This window comes from Danio rerio, chromosome 1, assembly GCF_052040795.2.
Source record: "Danio rerio strain M-AB ecotype USA chromosome 1, GRCz13ab, whole genome shotgun sequence".
Taxonomy (NCBI): Eukaryota; Metazoa; Chordata; class Actinopteri; order Cypriniformes; family Danionidae; genus Danio; species Danio rerio.
This window is the reverse complement of record NC_141021.1, coordinates 50,119,035-50,137,386: the sequence shown is the minus strand read 5'-3', so window position 1 is coordinate 50,137,386 and position 18,352 is coordinate 50,119,035. Positions and strand designations below refer to the sequence as shown.

General features: G+C 36.3%; 1 protein-coding gene and 2 long non-coding RNA genes across 16 annotated transcripts in view; 1 reads left to right on the top strand and 2 right to left on the bottom strand.

Moving 5' to 3' along the window:
- LOC147837503 (uncharacterized) overlaps positions 1–6,245 on the bottom strand; it is a 33,304-nt gene extending 27,059 nt beyond the window's left edge. Inside the window, exon 1 of the long non-coding RNA XR_015476998.1 lies at positions 6,062–6,245. This is a non-coding gene — a long non-coding RNA (uncharacterized LOC147837503). The remainder of the gene's footprint in view (positions 1–6,061) is intronic.
- LOC141386350 (uncharacterized) overlaps positions 6,200–18,352 on the top strand; it is an 80,865-nt gene continuing 68,712 nt past the window's right edge. For both annotated transcript variants that reach the window (XR_015476988.1, XR_015476987.1), the window contains exon 1: positions 6,200–6,351. This is a non-coding gene — a long non-coding RNA (uncharacterized LOC141386350). The remainder of the gene's footprint in view (positions 6,352–18,352) is intronic.
- sh3pxd2aa (SH3 and PX domains 2Aa) overlaps positions 14,013–18,352 on the bottom strand; it is a 168,043-nt gene continuing 163,703 nt past the window's right edge. For 9 of the 13 annotated variants that reach the window (XM_087236048.1, XM_087236049.1, XM_087236052.1 and 6 more), the window contains 2 exons: positions 18,219–18,338; positions 15,438–18,043 (listed from right to left, as the gene is read on the bottom strand). In XM_087236048.1, the coding sequence (XP_087092174.1) occupies positions 16,103–18,043; positions 18,219–18,338 (2,061 nt within the window). In that variant the 3' untranslated portion in view covers positions 15,438–16,102. Of the gene's footprint in view, positions 18,044–18,218; positions 18,339–18,352 lie in introns of all 13 variants that reach the window. The other 4 variants (XM_087236051.1, XM_087236055.1, XM_087236057.1 and 1 more) reach the window with 2 other exon arrangements.

The window sequence follows — 18,352 nt, the reverse complement described above, 5'->3', positions numbered from 1 at the left end:
GACAGACTTATGCTGAGTTCAGACTGCATGATTTTCAAAGTAGTGCTGTCACAGGTGTTTTCACACTGCATGACTATCTGGGGCAGCGTTTCATCGCTGCTTTGTTTACACTGTGCGATGGATCGGTGACGGGGGGGTTCACACTGCATGACTTAACAGTAGGAAGAATCGCCCACAACTTTGTCTTGTTCCGCAAACTACGTCTCACAATCAAACACGCGAGAAGTGACATGGAAACAACGTGAGGTCACGTAGTATATATATTGTTATTAACTACATAATAAGAATAAAGTGAGATAGAAAATCCACTTATTTTGCTCACCTGGCTTTTGAAGGGAATTAGCCAACTTTTTTTTGACCCGCTTGTGGTATTGCTCAGATGACACCTCAAACAGACACGGATGCTCCTGCCAAATTTACACTACTTTTTCCTCCATTTCTTGGGTCCAAATAGACCAAAAATAAGCACTGATAAGATCTTTCCCATTCTCCCTCTGGCCCATACTAGTGGATGCTGCGCTCTTATTGGCTGTAGGTAATCACCGATGTTATTTTCAATCAGAACACGTCACATGGCATGATTGGAATCGCCGACAGCTCCAGATTTTTAGCATGCCACATATCTTACAGGCATCGGCGACTCATTGGCGATTCTCTCAGATTGCGTCTTTGATAGTTCAACTGTTTTCACGTGAGCACCGATTTTCTTATGAATTCAGGCATTTGTCTGCGATTTCTCAAAACCTGTCGGAGAGTCAAAAATCGGGGTTAAAATCATGCAGTCTGAACTGGGAGTAATAATCAATCGACAGGTTATTCAGTGCAATAACACATCCTTAAGTTGGCAATGTCTGTGTTTTTCAGTTTAAATGTGAATTAGGTTTAAATGGCAAGAGTTCCTATGGGCACGAAATGTCTCACTACTAATAGACAAACCATCTTTTTCACTTCCACATTAGATTTTGCTGTGTTTGGATTCATGTTTTAAAAAAATGATTGCATATTGCCAATAATAGTAAAAATAAATAAAAAATGATAGACATTTTTTACATTTTGCATTGCTGGATTGCTTTTGAAACATTTGATGGAGCTGGAATTAAATGATTGAGTTTAATATTTTTTGCAAATATAAAGGGCAAAAATATGTTTGCAGTGAACATTAACAAGGTCATAATCAGATATGTTTAAAACAGACAAGATTAAGGCAGTTAATCTAGCAAATCTGGTTGTTACTTTTGACCCACCTGTGTGCTACTTTCGTCCCTGCCTATGGGGTCAAACGGAACAATGCTTAACTTTTGTTTAAAGTGAAGATATATTGGAGTTGTTCCACATTGATACAAAATACCACCTGATTTTGATAGAACGCTGTTGCGAGTTATTAACCACAGCAAAAATATATTTCTCCTAAAAACATTATCTTTTTATGAAAAACGTTACTTTCGTCCCCGCTCTCCCCTATATAATTGGTTTATTTTACGTTCATGCTACCCACGCCTTCTTTTTCTGAGGACCTACAAATGAAACATGCAGTCCTTTTTTACCGACGCGCCACTGTCGGATTCACTTGTCGGATTGTTGTCGACCCTGTAATGTACTTTATTTATGTAGCGTGTTCAGAGTACGATGTGTGTTGCAGATTCTGTGGTAAATGTTATTTACCTTATTTAGCTTTGGGATTATTTTAATCAAGGTCTAGATATGACGAAAACAGCCATATTTGCACATTGGCCAAATAATTGTTTGTTTAAAAAAATAAATAAATGTTTTAATGTTTTGTGAAATAACCACAAATGTGATCAGGGATTGCATAAATTATCACCCCAACCTTAAATAATTTAAAATTCAAGACACACACATAAAAAAAAGAAAAGATCATGATTATTTTGTTTTATCCTAGCAATTGTTGTTTCCTGTTTGGCATTTCTGACTATTGTGTTTCGTTCACTCATTACCCATTGGTGAACAGTGGGACCAAACGAATAAATCAATCAAACATGTATGATTCCTCTTTCCCAGGGTTCATTCAAGGGCTGTGCTAAATGAATCATTGATTCATAGAGTCCACGAGGTCAGTAGTGATTTACGAGAGATGTCTCGGCTTATTGTGGCATTCGAATTTTTGACTCAAACCCGTGTTCAGATTTTCTTTTTCTTCTCAAAGTCTGTGATCAGTTTATGAAGCTTTGTTTTGTCTTGAGTCAAAGATGACTGTGTCAATAAACTTTGCAGATGAGTTTCAACATGTGGTGTCTTTTTTTCTGTGCGCACAATTTGGAAAAAATCTGGTTGAACAGAAAGTTGTGACCTTTTTTGTTTTGTTTTAAAGTTTCTGTAGCTGTATCCCTTCTAGACGTTTTTTTGAATAATGCTTGAATGACATATAAAAAACAATGCCAGAGGTGTACATAAAAAAATGAAAAACATAATAGAGTTATATAAAAAGTAGAAAGACTCAATAAAAAAGGGAAAATAAAATAACAAATAAAGGGGAAAAAGATGACAGTTAAAGCTAGGCCTTGCTAACTCACAATTACTTAAACGTGGCAAACAAATACAATTTTTACAGCTCTTTTGTTTATACTCTCCTTAATGGTATTAATATGAATATCTAGCAGTCCTGTAGCCAGCCCGGTGAAAAGGGTTGTTCTTTTTTCTCAAAAAGTGGACCTTTTTGCAGTTATTCGCCTTATTTTTATTTAGTTATGAAGTTTAAATTAGGGCTGATCGAAAATCAAAATTCATGATAACTTTTCATTCAGAACCTATAATCGATCTTATTTGTTCGGGATGATTTTTTCCCTATGTTTCCTGTGACCCCGCTCTGTTAAAGGCTGCGGCTGATTTATACTTCTGCAGCCATTTTGCAGCCACATCTGATCTCTGGTCAAGTAAGACGATGGACTCATTCTTGAGGCTTACACTGACGGTGATTGGAAGCTGCGCCAGTGATGCCTTTGGACGGCATACAAAAATTGTCAGAGAACTATGATGGCAAAACAATTAAATGAATAACTAAAATAATCATTCATTAATCATAATTGAGTTAAAATGTTTAATTAATCGAGATTTTGATTTTAGGCCAAATCGCCTAGCCCTAATTCAAATGCTGCCTTTTAGCGACATTTTAAGCATTATTTTAGCTGGATTAGCTTGTGGGGTGGCCATCATAACCACACTTTTTGATGAACCAAAAACATTTGATAAATATTTAAAATTAAGAAATATGAAAAAAAAGTAATTTTTTTTAATACTAATTTATTACATCAAATATCATTAGAAAAAAAGGAGTCAAAGTTTAAATAAAAAAACTAAAAACTGTGGCCTATTGTCATTTATTGGGCAAATAATAAACTGGCAGCACATTCAACTATCCTCAATCAAAGTTTAGCCATCTGAATAATATATTTTTAAAACATATTAATATTAATAATGTAGAGCTTCTTGATTTCTCTAATCTTTTCTGTAAAATAAAAGTTTATGGATAGGAAGAATAGCACAATTAGTATAAAAATGTACTTTAATATGGGCTGCTTTTTGTGCTTTAAACCTTTTATATATATATATATATTTTTTTTTTTTTCAAAAATAAGGTCCAAGATAGAAAATAAAAGTTACTTAAAAGATGATTTCACACGTCACATTCTATGTTTTCTTTTGTTTCGGTTTTTTGCACAACTAGACATTGGACCATAATTGTTAGCATGTATTGGAAGCCTTTGATGCCTTCACAATTTATGGTATCAGCAGTCAAAATAAGAAAAATGAGCTCATGTACGGGACAAATTCTGGACTTTTTATCAGTGGGGGTGGGTCTTTCGAAATACCCGAACCCCCTTGGCTACGGTGCTTTAAGTACCACTGAGAAAAGAAGTTTTTGACAGCTACATTGACAACAATGAAATGAAACTTGGTAAGTATAAGCAAAAGATTGAAAACACAAGAGCAATTCCAGCGTTCTGGATGTAACATTTGCAGTAAAAACTCAAAACATAAATTCAGAATTATTAGCCTCCCCATTTATTTTCCCCCCAATTTCTGTTTAACGGAGAGAAGATTTTTTTTTCCAACACATTTCTAAACATAATAGTTTTAATAGCTCATTTCTAATAACTGAATTATTTAATCTTTGTCATGATGACAGTAAATAATATTAGACTATATATATATTTTTTTTAAGACACTAATATTCAGCTTAAAGTGATGTTTAAAGGCTTAACTAGGTTGATTAAGTTAACTATTCAGGTAAGGGTAATTAGGCAAGTTATTGCATAATGATGATCTGTTCGGTAGACTATCGAAAAAAAATTGACCTTAGAATGGTGTTTAAAAAATTTAAAAACTGCTTTTATTCTGGGTCAATTAAAACAAATATGACTTTCTCAAGAAGAAAAAAATTATTATCAGACATACTGTGAAAATTCCCTTGCTCTGTTAAACATCATTTGGGAAATATTTTAAAAATAATAATAATTCAAAGGGGGGCTAATACTTCTGACTTCAACTGTATGTTAACATTATATTGAAACATCTGTTCATATTTTCCAGAACAACTTACCACAGTTAAGGGATCAGAAAAATATCAATCTGTTAACATGTTTTGTACTTTTAATGGGAAAAATAAACATGCGTTATGTATGTGACCAAAAAAGTCTGGGAGTTTACAAAATACAACATACTTTGTCTAAATTCTGTGAATTAAACTGAACAACCCAACAGAAACAATGCTAATCAAAAGGAGAATAGTTTGCTGTCTATAAAACAAAAATGACTGATTTAATTACATTTTATGTGTTTGCATTTATGAGAAAAATGTGTTGTTATGGATGTGACAGCTCTCAGTTATGGATGTGACAGATGTGAAATTGCCTCTTGTGTGACTGGTAAATCAGATTTAATAGTTTGAAAACAATGACAGAGACCTTCCTGAGTCTCTCTAAAGTACTGTAAAATACTTGCTTACACAAAAAACGTCCCGTATTTGGATGAAAACCTCTTTTTTTATGGCAAGATTGACATTTGCATGGAATTGCTCATAAGCTTCATTTTCCAACTTATTATCATAGGTCAAAATGACATTCTGATGCAGTTCATAAACTTACCTTTTCTACTGCAAGCTGATTGGATGTAGTGAAGTAGGTGTTTCATTCAAAAAAAAAAAAAAAAAAAGAGAGAGAAAATGGTTTTAGAAGAAGGGTTTATTACAACCTAACAGACACCTCCTCCTCACCATTTCAGTTTGTTGTCAAATTTTAAAGTTGGAGGGGCGTGGTTAAAAATGTTAGTCACGCCTAATAATATACTTGATTAATATTAGTCACGCCCAATAATAATACATTCTCTAATCTGAGAATTTAACGAAAAACAAACATTTTATTTTCAGATTTCTATTTTATATTACAAGGGCAAACAAATGAAATGCACAGATGAATTGCTCAGCACAAAACTAGCAACACGTGCTGACAAAATCACTTCAAGATTGAGTCTGAAAATATGCAATTTGAGCCATGATGGCAACCTGACCCGGAATCAGACGTTAAAGGTGGATTGTAAAGAGGAGCACTTGACATGCCTGAGATCAGACGTGTGCAGATGAGGGATGAAAGGTGTCTTTGATGCTGTGCTCTGGAACTGAGAGGAGGAGGGGGGGATGAAGATCTCCCCTCTCGGTTAAAGGTATACTGAGACCAACCCGTATGACAGCCCACCGTGAACACACTCATTTCCATCAGGCCATTTTACAATATGGTTAAGGCTTGTTTAAGGCTGCCCCCTTGTGGAAAAAGCTTGTGTGTAGTGCTGTATTTCAGTCAAACCTAACGTTTTGGTGTGTTTGACCAGTTTAATAACAATAGGAGGTAAATGAGTGCATGTCATGATTAGCTTTTCCAATATATCACCTCAAGGTCAATTAAGGTATAATTTCTTAAAAAACACCGAATTAATTATGCATTTAATGCAAATAAAGTTATCTGAACACTGTGCCTTTATGTTTTATTCAAATTTCCACAGATGAACTTATGCTAATGTTAAGTAATGCTAGGCTCAAGAAAGCAGCAACTTGTAAAATTTACCTTGAATGCAGTCGCATATCATTCCTTTCTTCATAAATGTTGTTTATCCAGTTTTGTTTTAATATCTCATACTCGTTTTGGCGCGAACAAACGCGTGCCAGGTTAAATAGACGTCAAAGCCCATTGGTTCTGCCCTGACGCGTTGTAAACGCACTGAAGGTCTGCTTGGATGATGGGAAAAACATTCGACGAATGTGTTTGTCTATAAAACTACTGTATCAACATAAAACGATTGTGTGATTTTACAATGAATCGTCTGCAAATTATCGATTCAAGGGTGAGTAAATAATCACATACTTTCCAATTTATGAGGCATTCCTTTATATACGGGTCGGCCCAAATCTTGTAAGTTAGTTGTGAATAATGTAAGTAACGACTATTTCCTTTTTTCAGAGGGCTTATTCTATAAACCAATAATAAATATACGTAAATATTAAATACATATTACGAATAATAAATAAATATTACGAAAAAAAATAAAATATGGAGTTACTGTTACAAATGAAGGGCTGTTCAGTTCATCTAATAGAGTCAGCTCTCAGTAAATATAGCTAGCTATGAATAAGTTAGCTAGCTTTGAAAAACATGCACTGTTCTTCCATTATTTTTATTTACTCCTTTCAGTTGAGGCCTACTTCATATAGCATGCTTAACATTAACATATTTTACAGTTGACATATAACATAAAATCAACTGTGAAGTGTAGCTGTCATGAGACATTTTACCAGAAACGTACATTATCCTTGAAGTAATAACATAAATACAGTGAATAAAAAAGTATTTCATTCAAAAAAAATCTAAAATGGACTGATGGTTGATTTCTGTGAGTTGTTCTGTAAAGGAAAATGCCATTCATTTTCTTCTCAGATCTTTTTTCTTTATAAAAAACGCTTTACAAACTTACAAGCCCTGTCATTGTCCTTGTCCTCTGCCCAATTGAACCTACAGCTTTAATAGTTTTGCAACACAAAATGATAAGTAAATTCCACAAATAAATAGTATTTTACAATTATCTTCATTTTTCTGTCAGGCCTGTCTTCATTTGTTTTAAAAACACTTTATTTTTACAATTTAAAACTGCATCTTTGGAGATCCTTTCTGCTAGAGATACTGCTATCTTAAAAAACAAAACAATTTAAATAAAAAAAAATCTTACTCATACCTTAAGAACAGTATAGCAGAAAATTTTGACTGTTTTAAAACCCTGACTTTTCCAAACCACGGTATACCTTGAACACGGTTATCGTCCCATGCCTACCCCTCACTGACAGAGGTCCAGAATTTGTCCCATACACATGCTCATTTGTTCTATTTTGACTGCTATGCCATTGTAAATTGAAAAGATAACCATCAAAGAAGGGTTTAAGAAGACCAAGTGGAATGCTTGTTTGTCTTTAGCGTGACTGGGGAATGCTGAATGTGCTGGCCAGTTTGTATTTGCCAAATAAATGACAATAGGCTAGTCGAATATATATGATGTAATAAATTTGTATTTAATAAAAAAACAAGTAATATTCTCTTATTTTTTTCTTCGAAATCTTTAGGAAAGGTTTTTGGTAGGCTCAAAATGTGGTTGATGATTATCTGACAAGCTAATCCAGCAAAAAAATAGTGCTTAAAAAGTATTTAAACCTCATAATTAGATAGAAAATGAGGCTAATAGCTGCAAAAAGTTCTATATATTAAGAAAAAAGAACCACCCCTGTCATCAGGCTGGCTACGGGCCTGTTGTAGGATACTATACTCCAAACAAGTATGTTTTATTGACGAATGAATTTCATGAAAGAAAGTTTTCCCTTGATTTTGAAAACTGCAACCGATGTTCATCATTCAGATTAAGACAAATGGTGTTGGATTTACAAGCATGATCTCTAGCTCCTTGACAGCGTAAAACCTGACTCCTAAATCACTTCATGTTTATCTATGAAAGATGAATGTTTTCTGCTTAAAGTAGTCGAAAGCATGACAGCGAGATACGAACAAGGATACATTTTATTGTGTTTTCCTTTAGGACAATGCAAGATACAATGTAAACATAAAAAAGGTACAAAAAAAAACGTAAAGTAAAAAAAAAGATTGCTGAAAATTAAAAAAGCTGAAGCTGTAGATCTTTGAAATCTTACAAAGAAATGCATACAAAATGTAGATTTGGCTGAGCGCTGAATAACACCAATGCAAGGCTTTCTCTTACTTGTTCCAAGAGCACCCATTTTAATATATCTTATGATTGGAGGGGGTTTGCAAAATATCCAGCCAAGCGTTCCTTACATCCAATGGTCTGTCAGAAAAACATTACACTATTTAATTGTCTTCTTCACTTCCTGTCTGAGATTTAAACTTTGCACGTAGATTAACTTGAGGAGTTCTTTGAAGACTGTCTTTTTATAATGAAGAGTTCAAAGACTGTCCAAGAACATGCTTTACATGTATAAGCTCATATTTAAAGTAGGTGATAACAAAAGTCTCCTGAGACTGCACACAAACAGCAATCTGTTAAGTGGGCGCGTGATGAAAGCAGCCCTGAATAAATTGAACTTTCAGAGAAGTGACTCTCATCAAAACACTCTTTTAAGTAAGATGTTACTATTTTTTTTTCTTCGCTGTTAATTAAGAGGAGAGGAGTGATAATTAGTGCAGACAGCCGAGTGAAGACAGGGACAGAAAACAGCAAGAGATTGGACCGCAGCAGCATGTTCGCTCTCTGTATCCATTCCCTTCAAAGTGAACACATAAACACACCCTGCTGCCTCACGCCAAACACCAATGCATCAGAAATGCAAATGATCCAATAAAAAACAAAAACTTGCCCAACTCCTTTTAAGCACTTCATACAGTACATCACAGCTCACACACACACATACGGCTTTCTCCATCCTAATCCATGCCTAAAACAGGCCTACTTGCTTAAAATCCAGGGTAAGGTTACCAAAAAATGTTTACTAATCAAATTTAACCGTTTTTGTATACGAAACTTCCTAGCAATGAAATTCAAGTTATGTTTAATGAAATTTCCACTCATTTGTAAACACTGAATCAAGCAAAGATCTGTTCACATCAAGAATGATAATGTATTCGATACTGTTTTGGATTCGGATTTCCTTTGTGTTTTTAATTAAGTCCCAGTTTCTCAAAATTGTTTTTTTTTTTTTTTTTTTTTGTAGTTAAAGGCACAATATGAGCGATTTTTAAATTAAAATATCCAAAAACTATCAACAGCATTCTATATTTTGCTGACATGTACTTGCATTATCTTAAATGTTAAATTATATATCTAAATTAAATTAAATATCTTAAATTTAAATCTGGAAAAATTTGCTATTTTAACTAGTGAAATGGACTGCAATTTGTCGCCACGCTAATGACGTCACACATCATCGTTTTCTGGTTCGGTTTTAAAATAGTTAAATACACTTTAATATGTTTAGTTTTATTAAACAGTCCCATAACATAATGAAAACGACAACTCCCATGATTCCACACGGTCAATCTACGTCTTGTTTGTTGTGAATATGTGGCCTCTAGTGGCGAAAATTAAATATTGTGCCTTTAAATTGTAGACAGTTTCGTTTTTAAAAACTTGCATTCCCAGTTCAACCAAAACGCCATTGCCTAAACATTTTGCCTAAAATGCTTGAAAGTTTAGCGTTTCTAGTTGAAAACATAACCTAATGGCTGATTTATACTTCTGCGTCAAGCGCACCCATATGCTCCGGTGCAGCCTGCGTGTGGTTGCACAGCCATCGGCTTAGCCGTTGCCGACGCTGAGGTGCATCTCTCAAAAAATGTTACTACATGTCGCAATGACACGTTACTCAAGCTCTGTGATTGGCTGGCTTGGTAGCGCTGACAAGTGTGGGCGGAACCGAGAGCAAGTGTTTACAAGTGTGGAGTCCTATAAAGGAGCTCCAGATGGAAATTTTTGTTTTGTTTACCTTATGATTAAAGTTATTGCGCGTCTGCCAGTTCCCACCTCAAAATGAATGAGTTTGAGCTACTTCTAGCTTTCAGAAAAAAAAAAACACCAGCGAAGAAACTAGACACAGAGGAACATAAAAATCTGCTGCCGGCTTGTATTTCGGAAGTGTTATTGCAGAGCAACACAAACAGCATGCAGAAGTATAAATGCATGACTATATGCAAGACATGCGCCATTGGTTCACGCTGATCACTCGACACAGAAGTTTAAACTAGGCTTAAATCATTCCTCATTATTGCTAATGCTGAAGTGTAAATTCAGAAAACTATATTTTTATCAGTATAATAAATCACCCTTGATGTGAACCACCCTTGTCAATAAAATATCTTAAGCACAAATACAAAATAGAAGCCTTCCCAAGCCAGACAAAAATAACATCCTGACACAAGCAATCACGTACATCCTCACGACTTTGTTTTGCACCAACATGACATGTAGACGCCTCCGTAAATCAAGGCATTCGCCGACGCAGGAAGCTGGAATGACACCTCTTGATGATGTTAATACATCTCGACATGCTGTGAACCATTAGAGACATGATCAATCTATCTCGGCATCTGATCCAAACCCCCTGGCAGCTCCACGTCCACAATCAGTGTGACATTTGCATTCAGGGCTCCCCGTCTCAAGCATCTGTAATTAACCGAGCACTCGGGTAATGTGATTTCACAGCGCTCGCATGTACCCCCTGACACTGCGGTGGGTGTGCTGGAGACGAAGACTCCTATACTTTTACACTAACATTCTGTCAGCAATCTTTTTTTAATAGTTAAAGTGACATGAATATCCATTTCTCAAGTTTTTGAGCTTGTATTCTCAAGATATTTTTGAGAAACAATGGCCTTAAATACAAAGCTGCTCACTTGAATTAAGTTGCAGTGAGTTTTCTGACTGAAATAACTAGTGTTTCCTTGAACACTATTATGACAATGTGACGTGACACCATAATGAGCTAGTGCCGCTAGCGGGACGCTTTTCCAAAAGTGCAAATTATTATAAAATGCCTTGATTTCCTTTCACACAGACAACGGGTCTTTGAGTCCATTAGAACTGGTTAATTATGTCTAACCTTAACTGACTGGATTACCTTCTACCTTCTAGCTATAACATCATAAACAAGCGTTCCTTCGATTCACCTTCTCTTTCCAACATAAAAAAACATGTACGTAAACCACCACACCATACATCATACCCCATACAAACACAACAAGTTTCCCCACAATAGGGAAGTAACAGTGTTCTCTTCGGATTCAAGAGCATAAAGTATCTTCCAGGTTTAAACTAACGCACTTTCATGGCAATTTGTAACTATTTTACATAAAATGTGTACAAGTCGATGTTTACTGTGATACCGTGTCTCATTTCAGAGGCTGCATCCTCCAAAAGATGTAGACTTCCGAAGAGAGTCCTTTGAAGTCCGCATAGGCCGTAGTGAGTATTTTGAAAATATACAATTTAGCCTACAGAGGACGAATCTCATCAACTAGAAACCGTAACAGCTACCGCTAATAAGCGGTAATAAAAATTTTAATGTCGTTTTTAATTTTAAAATTATATTAAGTGATCTAAAGGCAAAACAATCACTTTACAGTTTACAGTTGATATCAAAGTAAAGTAAAACCTAATTCATACATTTAAAACTGTAATCCAGAGTTTTCTTTTAAAAACTTCCTGCCGTTATCAGCCCGAAATAAATCTTGGGAGTTTCAGGTCATAAAGGATCCACCAGTTGTATCCTTCATTACCTGGGAAAAGAAGGATGCATTTGGTGGCCGTATTTGAAGGAGTCTTGGATATTTTTATAATTTTATTTTTATTTGGTGAGACGCAGTGCCCTTCGAATGCATCCTTCTGAGGATGAAGCCTCTAAAATGAGACAAGACTATTGTATCAAACGACTTTGTTCAAATACAAACAAAATAACAACTTTGTAAAATAGTGTCGTTTTGTTGATTTAAATTATTTTTGTCTGTTTGACTGAGATCACATTGTATGAACTCCTAAAAGTGAACTTTTTTGCTTACAATACTCTTAAAATATTTGTTTACATCCAAATTATGTTCAAATTTAAACAAATTTTCAGTGTTTCTCACTACTAAACAATCAAAAACATTTTTATATAGTCAATAAAAATATGATCATACAAATTCAAACTTTTTTCTAACTTGTGAAAACAATTTTCTTAGGACAAATTTGTAATTATTTTTGACAGCTTATCCAACATGATCTCACAGCAATTTGTGACTTTTTAATTAAGTGGCTAATTTGTATAAATTTGAGTGATCTCATTCGTACAATTTGGTACGATTTGCTTCTCACCCAACGACGGTTGGGTTTAGAGGCGGAGTTGGGTTCCACACCTCCTTTTAAAATATCATATCATATCATATATCAAATATCATATTTTTTGTACAACTGATTTTAATTAGCCACTAAACTGACAAAACATAAAATAATCATGTTTCCTCACGAGAACAGGCTGGTTTGTCACAAAATCTAACATTCCATCCTGTTAACATAACCAATGTATTCTCCCATATACTCCAATTGACGAAAAATCTCAATATCCTCATGCAATCACACAAAGAGGAAGAGAAAAAGAAAACAGGATGAAGCAGTACAAAAAATTTTCTCATGACAAAAACTCCAAGACAGTCATGTGTAACCCTCCTCATTTTCAACCAGAGTGAAATTCTCCCTTCTACATTTAAAACTATAATTCATGTAATCCAATTTACATATGTAAAAGCTTAAACTCAGACAGGAAGTTCTGGAAAAATTAAACCTGGACTGATTCAGAGTTAAATTACAGCCAAAAAGCATTGTGTTAGTAGGCTAAATGAAATTCGTAAAGAAAACTGACAATAATATAGTATGCGACACCTTTTGCCATTGTAGTGAGTGTATTGGGAATGTAGGGGTGGATGTCAAAGAGACAAGTCGTGTGGTTGGCAGTGTGTGGTTCGGTGCTCGGAAAGACACTGATGGATTTGCCCCTCCATCACAAATTTGTGATTTGACAGGCTGAACTGACAAATGCCTCACAGAATCAGATACGCCCATGCTTTCTCATTATTTCCATCCTGATTCACCATGGGTCTGTAAGGTCAGCAAACCCCTTAAAGCAAGATGTGGTTCGCTAGGTAAAAAAAAAAAAGTGAATGCAGAAATCAAGTAATGGTTGGCCGGTCCATCTATCATGGGATTTAAACATTCAACACATATTGAAACACAAATTGAACGTCTTGATATTTTCAATTTGACTTGGAAGATGGGACAAAACCAGGCATCGTTTGACATAAAATTGTCAGGGTTATACATACTGTAAAAATGTTCCCATACTATCGTTCTTAACTGGAGAGATGCCTGTTTTTGTATTGCACATTTCCTCATTCCATCTGAGTAATGTCAAAAGTGTTGAGGAGAAAGAAATCAAAGAGTAAAAACACAATAATAAAGCATTAAAAAATCAAATAAATAAAGAACACATAAAACAGAGCGAGCAGATACACAAGTAATATGACATAAGAACTAGTCCCACACTCAACAGTTCCCTTGTAAATTGTATAGGCGCAAATAAAGAAATAAAGCATAGTGTTAATGGAGCTTAGCAACATCCATCACAAGCGCTGCGCTGTAGTGAGTCGACACATTTCTATAATGCCATCGTCACTTCGGTTCATGGCTTAATTTTCAGTTTTAAACGTTAAAACCAAAAGATAAAATAACAATCAGTCAAATTAGAACTTTAAAATCCTGTTATTGCTGTAACTTCATTGTTTTAAAGTATAACATTAAATAAAAACAGTCAAACTAAATTTGGTCCAGTCACAATTTGGGATCCACGTGTATTATTTAACTATAGAGCCCTGTGTTTTTAATTATGAAACGTATGTCGTTTGTTATTTAACCATTCCTATTACAATGCTGGTTTTTAATAACAACTTCAATTGATTATCATCTTTTTTATTTTTTTTTTTTTTATTGTAATTATTTTACAATATAATAAAAAAAATGTATTTGTTTCTTTAAATAATCTGGCATTATATGTGGCTCAATAACGAAAAAGGAAGTGTCCATAGTTGCTAAAGGTGCAGCAATCAGCTGAAAATGTATTCCTGATGCAAAACAAATTGTGTGAAAGTATGAACAATTTAAAAATTAGTTTCCAATTTCAAGACAATTTTTAACGTCTGCATAAAAAATATCTTGGTAGGGGGGAAAAAAAGACATAGCCCGGGATATAGCAGTAGCCAATTACTACAGAACTATCAAGTGTTTAAGGCATTACATGACAATAACATGACATCTCTGTAAGACAGAAGTATAAAACAAATATTAAATAATAATAAAAAATTATAAATAACAAAAACAATTGTTCAATAAATTAAAAGCTGATCAAGTAGACTGCATCTTTAAACCAGTGCGTTCAAGAAACAAGCTTAAACGCATTGATTCACAACAAATGAACGACTTCATTCGTCATTATTGTCCATGTGTGATCACACAACAACCAACAAACAGACAAAGACGAAATAAACACCGTTCTGCTTAATAGAATATAACTGCGATCTAGCAGGTAATTAATGTTATAACTGTTTAACACTAAAATACTGTCCAGCAGAAAACGAAATCAAACAAAAGTCGCGCGCAGCTCGGCTAAGAAGCTCGCACTATTCATTAGAAAAATATTTCAGCAGTCTTGAACATCAAGTGTTTGATGCTGTTGGTAATGAATTTGATTCAAACAAATAAAGGGGGAGTAATCATGAGTTCATCTATGAAGACTATTAAAAATTAGATTATGGACTTAGATAAAGTTCGTAAAACTATTTGATTTTTTTCCGACAGAAAATGAAAAATAATACTGCTTTACTGCGTAACGTCAGGTTTCAATACTGCCCAGCAATATCGTAACATAGAAATGAATTAACCTTGCATATTAATGTGCTTTTTCTTTGGGTTAAAAAAAAAATCAAGTGCTTCCAGATATAGCAATTAAATATACTTTGTTCTCAGTTCTAAAACCTCGTTCAGGTTTTGTTGAATACACTATTTTTTGTACCCATAAAACAACTACTTACTCGAACACAAACTTGCAAATGTGTCTGTAATTGTTCTTTGGTGTGATCACATTTTGGGCTCAATGTTGTAACTATTTCCCTGGGATAAAACGCTTAACGAAACATACGATTTTCCAGTCCTGATTTCTTAAAGTATCGACTGCCGCAGATAAAAAAGCAGCAGATTTAGCACACATGGAGCAGCAACAGCTGTCTACCTTCCTAATATAACCAGATTCACTTTGTAAACTAAACTTGGGGTTAAACCCAATGAGGTGGACGTGAGGTGATCTATGCGGATGTAGCTTTCACAGACTGCTTTCCTTTATTATGTTTTATTCATTTGGCCTGCAACGGTTTAAAGTATGGGGGAGACAAAAGCAGCGAAAATAATGATGACTGATCAGGATTGAACTGTTTTGGATGTTACAAGAAAGCAGAAATACATCTCTAAGGAAGATATAAAAACATCAACACAAAACAATTAACAAAGATACGTTTTTTTTTTTTTGTTGGTTTTTTCTATGACAATCGAAGCTCGGTTTCTTTGAACGCACTTGTGCTAAGGTAAAATCGTTGTTTAGTTTTGAAATTTCTCGTTTTTCGAGCGCCCACGATTAAACTAGCACTTTTTTATGCACCTATGCTGAAATTCTCTTTCTCTCTTTTTAACACTGTAACAAAAATAAGTTTGTTGCTTTCTGTACTTGTAGGCCTATGGCACTGAGTTGAAGTTTGGTATTTTCTGATGCTTTACTGGTATTTGACCGATTCCTCTTAACATTCAGTGAAAGATGTTCGAAGGCACCCATTTGGTATAAAGTTATGGCAGGTATTTTGCTAAACATTCACCTGCTTTTCTGTAGTTTTAATGTAAACTCCTTTCTAAAAGGCTCTGTCCCGCTCATCTCAAACCAATAGTCCTTCAGTCAGTTTATCTTTTTACATGTTGATTACAATTGTGCATGTTTAAAACATTTTTGGGGGAATTACTTTTTTCTCTCCAGGTAGTTAGAAGGTACCCAGCCTTTACGTCCCTGTAAACCATCGAGAACCTGGCAGTACCACCATCCATTTGGATTCTTCTCCAAAACTTCAAGAGAAGTGCCCTCTGAAAAACCCATGGTCTCTTCATCTCCGCGATAATCTGCGATGGATACGTAAACCTCTCGAAGGTTGTTGTGAATGAGCTGCATCTTCTCAATGGGCTTGGGTCTTACTGTAGAGATTGGAATCCCGTTTCTCTGAGCAATCAATGGACTTGAGCTTCCGGCGGGAGCTGTAATGGTGGTCCCAGCCCTCACCCGTACATCGGTCACGGGCTGTGGTCGTACGGCGGTGAAGGAGGAGTTTCGTCGAACGCCACCTGTGGACCTCAAGTGGTCGCCGGCACCCAGTGATTCATTTCTCCTCAAAGACCCTGTATGGATATTGGTTTCCTTTAGGGGCTGTGGTGGAGACACAAACACTGACTGTGGTCGCACTGCTGCTTGACGGACACCGTTGCGCATCCGTACACTTGAGCCGTTCAGCATTGCTGTTGGTTTGCTAAATCCCCCTGGTGGTTTGGATGGGATTGGTGGGCTAGGGTTGCTCATGCTTCTTAGGTTTTGCTGGTTGAGGTTGTTAAGGGCCTGAACACGCTGCTCATTTTTCTCAAGACTATTGGACTTGTTGGTGCTTCCTAGATCAACAAGAGGGCTATCACGGGATTCTTGAATACCGACGTTGTGGGTATGTTTAATCGGCTCCAAGTAAAAAGTAGGTACCCAACCCTCATCACTGCCCCAACGAACAAACCACCATCCACTTTCCTGCTTCTCCAGTACCTCAACCTCCACACCAGCTGGGAAGCTGAGCTCTGACTCCTGGGCTCGTTCATAGGCATCTGTGGTCCTAAAGAGCACACTTTCGTGGTCGGATTCTCCACCTCGGCTACCCTTTGAATAAACACTGGAGAGATCAGAGGTACTTCTTGAGGAAGTGGAGTCCTCAGAGGACACAACAGAAGCTGTCTCGGAGTCTTCACCACGCATTGCACGAATTGCTCCTTGCCGAAGGCTTCCGGTGGGTCGAAGGTGACGGCGTATGCTGCTGATGTCCATTCTTTCAGGACTTTGTGGCTCTGACTTTGTAAGCAGAGGTTTGGGTCGCACCACTGGTTTGGGCCTTGCTAAGGGACTCTGACCGATCCGGATCTCCACATCTTTACGCATGACAGGCTCTCTTTTGGGATTGCGTGCTGATTCATCGGAAAATAACTTGGAGCTGTGTCTCTCAGCACGGCCAAGAGAGTGGCTTCGGTTTAGATCCGGCGATACCTTCCGAAGGGGCTTCCCTCCACCAGAAGAGGATCCGAAAGGTTTGCGACCCAATGTGAGACTCCTTGGGGTATGTGAATCACATCCACTGGCGAAGTCATCAGAGGAGAACCTGAAGCCTTCATTTTCATAAATCACCTCCTCCTTGTTGATATTCTCTAAAGAGTTTCTTTTCCTCAGGGGTGAGGTCATCACTTTTAATAAAGGCGACGCTTTGCCAGCTTGTGCAATCCTTTCAGCAGCCGCTGGATTGCTTTTAATTTCAAACTTACGGGGCTCTGGTTTTGGGGAGTTATGTGTTTTCGGTTTTGGAGGATTGCAATCCAGCTCAGAGTCAAAACCAAGGGCAGGAACATCATATTCTGGCTCCTCATAGACACGCTGAGGAGACTCGGGAGCTTTGGAGGCAGAGCCACCCAGAGAGGGGCCTTCCTCTGAGTCCTGTTTCTTGACTGGTGGAGCAGGGGGTGGAACTTTAGGACGTGTGAGTGTGCTGGTTCGCCGGCTCAGGTTGGGCTTCTTACGTTTATCAATGTATGAGCTGGGTGCCCAGCCCTCCGTATCCCCAATCTGGACATACCACCATCCTCCAGAGTTCTTTTCTATGACCTGAAGACCACATATTACATAATTATAACTTTTATCACACCACATATGTTTACACAATACACTGACATATATTAAATTCCCTGTATAGTGATATTTAAAAAGACTGCTAATAAATATGTGTTAAAAATTAAATATTTAAAAATCACAGATTTTAGTCAGAATATATCGGCCTTACATCAGCCTTTTGTCCTCCACGGAAGCTGATGCCATCTGAGATACTGGATTGAAACTCTGCTATGGTGTAATACTCCGCTTCCACAGTAGGGGCCTCTGGAGGTTTGGGCAACTGGAATGCCTTGAGTAATAGAG